Source organism: Apostichopus japonicus, chromosome 14 (assembly GCF_037975245.1).
Source record: "Apostichopus japonicus isolate 1M-3 chromosome 14, ASM3797524v1, whole genome shotgun sequence".
NCBI lineage: Eukaryota > Metazoa > Echinodermata > Holothuroidea > Aspidochirotida > Stichopodidae > Apostichopus > Apostichopus japonicus.
Window position 1 is genome coordinate 11908572 of NC_092574.1, and position 6836 is coordinate 11915407.

The 6836-nt window shown below is 40.2% G+C and overlaps 1 protein-coding gene across 2 annotated transcripts in view; it reads right to left on the minus strand.

The window, feature by feature from the left end:
• Positions 1–4155, minus strand: part of LOC139980266 (complement C3-like) — a 47225-nt gene extending 43070 nt beyond the window's left edge. Inside the window, exon 1 of one of the 2 annotated variants that reach the window (XM_071991805.1) lies at positions 3997–4155. In XM_071991805.1, the coding sequence (XP_071847906.1) occupies positions 3997–4058 (62 nt within the window). In that variant the 5' untranslated portion in view covers positions 4059–4155. The remainder of the gene's footprint in view (positions 1–3996) is intronic. The other variant, XM_071991806.1, reaches the window with a different exon arrangement.
• Between the last annotated feature and the right edge of the window lie 2681 nt (positions 4156–6836).

The window sequence follows — 6836 nt, forward strand, 5'->3', positions numbered from 1 at the left end:
GCATGAATAGCGTTAGCCTCTTTCTCTCCTAGTACCCTCATTTGTAGCAGTTTCTTCAGACCCTGACAATTTCCAATTGGGGTGTAAGTTCACCCCAACCCCACCCCACGACGGATAGCAAGTATAGGGGGATTGAACCGTTATGAATGTGTTGTTGGTGGATAAAATATAAAAAGCGAAAGTGGTGTGTGGCTATGGAATCTTTGAATGCGACTCTCATCTAGGAAGGGCTGGGGGTCTTCCCTTATAAAATTATATCAAAATGAAGTTTTCTGAGGCATATTAGACACAAGGTATAAATTAGATCAAAACGCAAGGTTTGTGCTAATAAATAATTTTGAATTTTAAGAAGAAACTGAAAACAACAACGAAAAAACGTTTTTCCACGTACTGAAGGTGCATAGGAACATTTCACCATCCCCTTGAGCACGTCACTGGAACAATATAACTGCAAGTACTTTAAAGTTAGAAAGTAAAACAGCTGAAAGAATTTTTTAATGAAACTTTCGTGCTGCTATATATACTATATATATATATATATATATATATATATATATATTTATAATGTATGTATTGTAAAGGAACATGTAATTCCAAGAGTTCTATGTATGAAGATATGTTTAGTTTCTGCCCACATCTGTGGTGTGTTCTGCAATAAAACGTACTACCTAGCTGAACGCATTTCGGGAACCCCAAGCCGGTGTTTATTTGTTTCACATGCAATGACACTTTCTGCGTTTTCTTATCGGAACTTTTGATACGGAAAAATTACCACTTTGACCGTTTTCAGACAAAATCACATTCCCATGTAATCACTCAGCTGAATGTGAGGTGAAAACTAGTCTAGGGATTTCGTTACCTTTTTCTTCATTTTTTCCACTACGGGGCACTGATTACAATTTTATATATTCAACAAAAAGCAATATTTATATAAACCAAAAGGAAAATCTTTACTACAAAAAAAGGGGACAGGGTACTTCTTTCCAAAAGGGAACATCTTTTCTTATGGAAAGGGGGCAATTTGGACCCCCCCCCCGCAAATCTGGAAAACGTCCTACTCCCCTCCCCCCGTGCCCCCTGGCTACGCTACCCTTGTCTAATAGTTAACGGTTCATATTGCTACTAAGCGAGAGAGAGAGAGAGGTGGAGAGAGAACTGCGGAACGTGCGCATGAAATGCAATCTCTTTATATTTTATTTCACTAAGGAAAATGTCCGTGTAAGCTGATCAGTCGGAAGGACGTTAGACAAGTTTTGCTACACAATATTTATAAATAATTAACAATCATTTAATTGGAAGTAAACATGCTACATGAAAGCTTGAATTCTCAAGCTTTTGTTTCCGTTTTGTCAAATGAAGTATATATTTTATACCTTTTCATACTTTTGCTCATTGTTGATGATGAGGTAACAGTTTTGGTTAAAATACAGTAATGAAAGCCTATTCTTAATATATTAGTAGTAAATTATTATAGGGGCGAAGGGGCAGCCCCCCCCCCCCCCCCTTGAGCATATTTGTAAAACTGTTTTTATGATATCGCTAGTAATTTCAAAAGGAAAAAGCTAAGATGCAACTTACAAGTGCCATTTCCAGCGATCAGGGAGGCATTTTCAGCCAAAAATTTCCCTGACCTTAATTGGATAGATGGTTCTAGTAGTAGGAAAGGTAGTAATTTTCTAGATGTTGTGCAAGATTGCTTTTTACATCAACATGTTACTTTCCCTACTAGGGGGGGGGATAACATCCTGGATCTTGTTTTGAGTTCTAATCCTAGCAATGTTGTTGATTTGACCGGTCTAGGAATACTAGGAACTAGTGATCATGATATACTAGCTTTTGATGTTGTTTGCAAGGTCGTAAATGTTTGCAAGGTCGCAAGGTAAAAATTAAGGATAACCCAAAGGCCTTCTTTTCTTATGTCAGGTCAAAGCAGAAAGTTAAAGATGCAATTGTTTCTCTTAGGGCACCACAGGCTGATAAGATAGTTACTGATAGTCAGGATCTTGCAGATCTTTTGAACGACTATTTTGTGTCGGTTTTCACAAGGGAGGGTACGAGTAGTATTCCAGATTTTCAGGGGGGCAGTGATAGGCCTAAACTGGATACGGTCTTATTTTCGGATGACATTGTCTTAAAGGAGCTGCTTCGTCTAAATGTTTCTAAAGCTCCTGGACCGGATGCAATCCCTCCGTATTTGTTGAAGACTTTTGCACACCATTTCTGCGTTCCGCTCTCGTTGATTTTTATGGATGAAGGTTATGTTCCTAGGGACTGGAGATGTGCTAATATTACCCCAATTTTCAAGAAGGGTGATAAGACTAAGCCCTGTAATTATAGGCCCGTTAGTCTCACTAGTGTAGTTTGTAAGGTCATGGAGTCTATTGTTAAAAAGTCTTTGGTCTGTCACTTCAGCAGTCAGTCTTTGATCAGAGAGTCTCAACATGGCTTTTGTCAAAAAAGGTCTTGTCTCACTAATATCCTTGAGTTTATGGAAGATGTAACAAGCTCACTAAATAGCCAGAGGTCTGTAGATGTTGTGTTCCTGGATTTCCAGAAGGCCTTTGACAAAGTTACCCACCAGCGTCTTTTACTTAGGCTGAAGAGCATGGGTGTCATAGGGAATTTACTGCCTTGGATCGGGAATTGGCTTGGTTATAGAGAACAGAGGGTGGTAATTAATGGCTGTGCTTCTTCTTGGCAGAACGTTACTAGTGGGGTTCCACAAGGGTCTGTATTAGGTCCCCTGTTGTTTGTTGCCTATACATAAATGACATCGACGGAGATATTTTGTGTACAGCTAAGAAGTTTGCTGATGACACCAAATTGTATTCTGAGGTCTCTTCCAAAAGCGATTCTGAGAAATTTCAAGCGGATTTAGACAAGATTTTTTCCTGGTCTCAGGGGTGGCAAATGCTTTTTAATATTGATAAATGTAAGGTAATGCACATTGGTAGTAGTAACCAAAAGTTAACATACAATCTAAATGGTGTGGAGTTACAGGAGGTCTCTGTTGAAAGATACCTAGGTATCTACATTGACTCGTCTCTGCAACCTTCTAAACATTGTCTTGAAGCTGCTAAAAGAGGTAATAAGGTTTTAGGTATGATCAAGAGGAACTTTAGTTTTCTGAAAGAGGACATCGTAGTTAGGCTTTATAAGCAGTTGGTTAGGCCTCATCTGGAGTATGCTGTGCAGGCTTGGAACCCTTATTTTGCTAAGGATAAGGAAGTACTTGAAAAGGTCCAGAGGAGGGCTACTAGGATGATTAGTTCCTTAAAGAGGGTTCCTTGTTATAGGCGGTTGCAACTGTTGAATCTCACCACACTGGAGCTTAGGAGGTTACGTGGGGACTTGATCCAGGTTTTCAAGATTGTGTATGGTTTCGACAATTTATCCTTTACCGACTTTTTCATGTTTGCAAACAGTAGTTGTACTAGAGGTCATTGTCTTAAACTTCAAAAGTCGCATAGTAGGATTAATATTCGGCATAACTTTTTTTCTAATAGGGTTGTGAATGAGTGGAATATTTTGCCTGAGAAAGTTGTGCTTGCAAGTAGTGTCAATGGGTTTAAGAATGCTTTGGACAAGCACTTTAAGCATTGTAATCGGGTCTGAGTGTTTGTGTCTACAGTTTTTTTCCCCTCTCTTTATAGGGTCCTTGATGGGGACTTAAGTGTCCCTCCTGATCCTTTTTTCCACTAAACTAAACTAAAATTGTATTGTACGCTTCGCGTCAACCATAGTGGCGGTACGCTTAGATAATTATAATACAGAATCTACGGCTCGGATAGTTTGCCATACATTTTCGCCCCTCCCTGACAAATTCCTGGCTACGCGCCTGATTTCAAAGATTACAGATGTAGCCAACGTTTAATTCCGGTTCTATTTCATTGTATTTCTTATGAAAACAGATGTTAGGTACCTAACGTTAATTGCAATACCCACAAAGCATTGAGCAAATGCAAAATAGAAATAAAAGATCGAAATCAAACTCACCGGCCGTAAACCGCAAAAACTTGCAAGGCAAAGAAAAAGAGGTATCTTGGTAACAACGCCATAACGAATGGCTTCCAAGGAACGTCTGAAATCGCTGCCGAAGAAACAACTCGTTTTGTATTTCCGTGTGTGTTTGTGTGTTGTACAGGTCCGGGTCGCGTAATTTTTTCCTAGGAGGGTTAGGGGTAATTATCATATATAGGCGTATACAAACCCTCGCGCATGCGTGTTACTCGTAAAAAGTTTATGACTAGTAGTAGCAGGGAGATATTATAACACCTTCCTAGGGAGATGTTATAACAAATCCCTGGTAGCAGTACATACATTTTGTGCTACGTGATCCACGTTTTGCACATGTATACATATATATATATGCGTTCATGCAGCGATGGAGACCTGTTCGACTGACAATCCTTGCGCCAATCTTTAGCTGGAATCTTGCCCTAGATTAGAGGTAAAGTTACTCGATACAATTGTACATAATAAAGTAATCCTCTCACCCAGATTTTAGACACAATGTACGGATTTCATCCGTCGTTATCAATGTGCGCGACGGACATTAATTTAATGGTTTGGTTAATGCCAATCTGCTAGCCTACAGCCGATACGCAGACTATAAGTCCACCACATTAGCCATAACACCTTCAAAAATTAATAATTGATGTGACGATTTGATCGCGCTGTAATTTGTATTTCTTTAGCCCTCATCCCATCACTTATTTTCTTCTATTCTCACTTAGTAATCTTTGGCCAAAAAGCAAACTGCATTACGTGTAAAACTGTACAGCGGAGATCTATTGCTTTGTACAGCGTACATAGTGCCCACACGGCCCCCACTCGTGTATTACAAGCGATCGATGAGTAATGGTGTCCATGAGTAACACGCATGCGCGAGGGTTTGGATACGCCTATATATGATCATTACCCCTAACCCTCCTAGGAAAAAGAATTACGCGTCCGGGTCACGGCCTTTGAGGTGTTGTTTTATTTCCAGGGCAGATCCGTCTCTATGGGGCTGGTCGTAAACTTTTCCCGCAACAGGCCAGCTTTCCCTAACAAGAATTGATTACAATTCAATCCAACGGATTGGTGTCTCACCCCCCCCCCCCCCAAATTGGTAAAACTGACTATAGTTGGAACTTTCGCACTCTAATTTACCTAGGCCTATTCATATATTCTTGTAGCTGGGGTGGCTGGGTGGAGAGCTGAGCCTCCCCCCTTATCAATTTATTTGGGGTAAAGACCCTCCTTGACGTATATGATTGGCCACAGTGGACAAAATTCGGGAATGTATGCCGACATATAATCGTGCCGACATAAATTCGATTTAATGGTAACATAAATTCGATTTTATGCAGACATTAATTCTGAGCTAATCAGTAGGCAGTATTTATGTCTACTTAAAATTGATTTAATGTGGACATAAGTTTGAATTCATAAAGACAAATGTTCGAATTAATGCTAGCATATATTCAAATACATGCTATTATATTTTCGATTAAATATCAACATATATTCGATTTATTGTCAGCATATATTCGATTTAATGCTGACATAATATTTGACCAATGAGAGTGCAGGAATACAGGCCTATGTATTTCTGCATATAATCACTTCCGACAACAATTCCGCCTGATCCGTGCTTAGATGGCAATTCACCAACCATCCCCTGCACGGGGTGACAAAGGAATGATTCACCCGGTTATCGACTATAGGTACGTCACTCCTCGTCACTCTATATTAATTAATGCATGGTTCATTTATATGACCAAATCAGATAACTGGTGATAAGCTTATAATTAGCCCTTTGTTCCTATTCCGCTTAAGGTACATGTTTATATCAGGCGCAGATCCTATAGGGGTAGGTTGTAACCACCCAACCCCACTACCCTTCCTTGTCAACCCCATACACATTTAATAAAATAGTTATAAGCAACTTTCCGGTCAACAATTTCCATTTTATTTTTTCTGTCGAACGATCCCCAGAAAACCCTGGGAGTCGGCCTCACCGATACCACTGCCAGCTATACCCGCCTTTAGAAATGTTAGGTTCCCGCTTAGGAACGTGCAGGTCAGGAAAGGGAGAAGTAAACCACAGTTTAGCAAGCACGATGCCAACTGCCAAAATATTGATCAGTGTAATATGACAAGCCATTTGTATTAGATCAAGGGCAATTTTTATATATATCGGGGCCGAGCGAAGGGTTTTTTGTTGGGGAGGGGGTGTGGAGAATTTGATTTGCCGACGGATCTGGAAGTGGTGACTGAAATGGGGGAGGGATCTAAGGGGAGGGGGTGTCCCCCTACCCCTTAGATGCAATCTGGTGCATATTTTAAGTCAAATTTGGCACGGAAGAAGCTCCCGTTCTCCTTTTCTCTATTCAGCTTTCCTTCTTTCTTCCCCTTCCGCTCTCTTCACCTATTCTCCTTTTGCCGACAGACCCAAAATTTGCCGACAGCGACCAAATTATTGGGGGTGACACCCGCACCCCCCCCCCCCCGCTCGCTACGCCCCTGATCAACATTTACTGAAGAAACTAGCTATTTATGGCAAGGTTCCATATCTACATATAGATGTTGGCCTGATTATCATGTTATTGTAACAGTCTGCGACCTGCGAGGTCAAGAATATCTTACTTGAAACTTCCTGTTATGTGTAGATTAAGGAGGTGACTACTTGGAATGTAATTATATACAACGGATGTTATGTTTGACATGTGCTGTATTCCTTATCGAATTCAACTTTAATCGTTTCCGTTTTGTTAACTGATTTATTAAGTTGGAATGAAACCAAAAATTCCCCTAAAAAAACGGGTGATCTTTGGGGTATATTTTGTTAC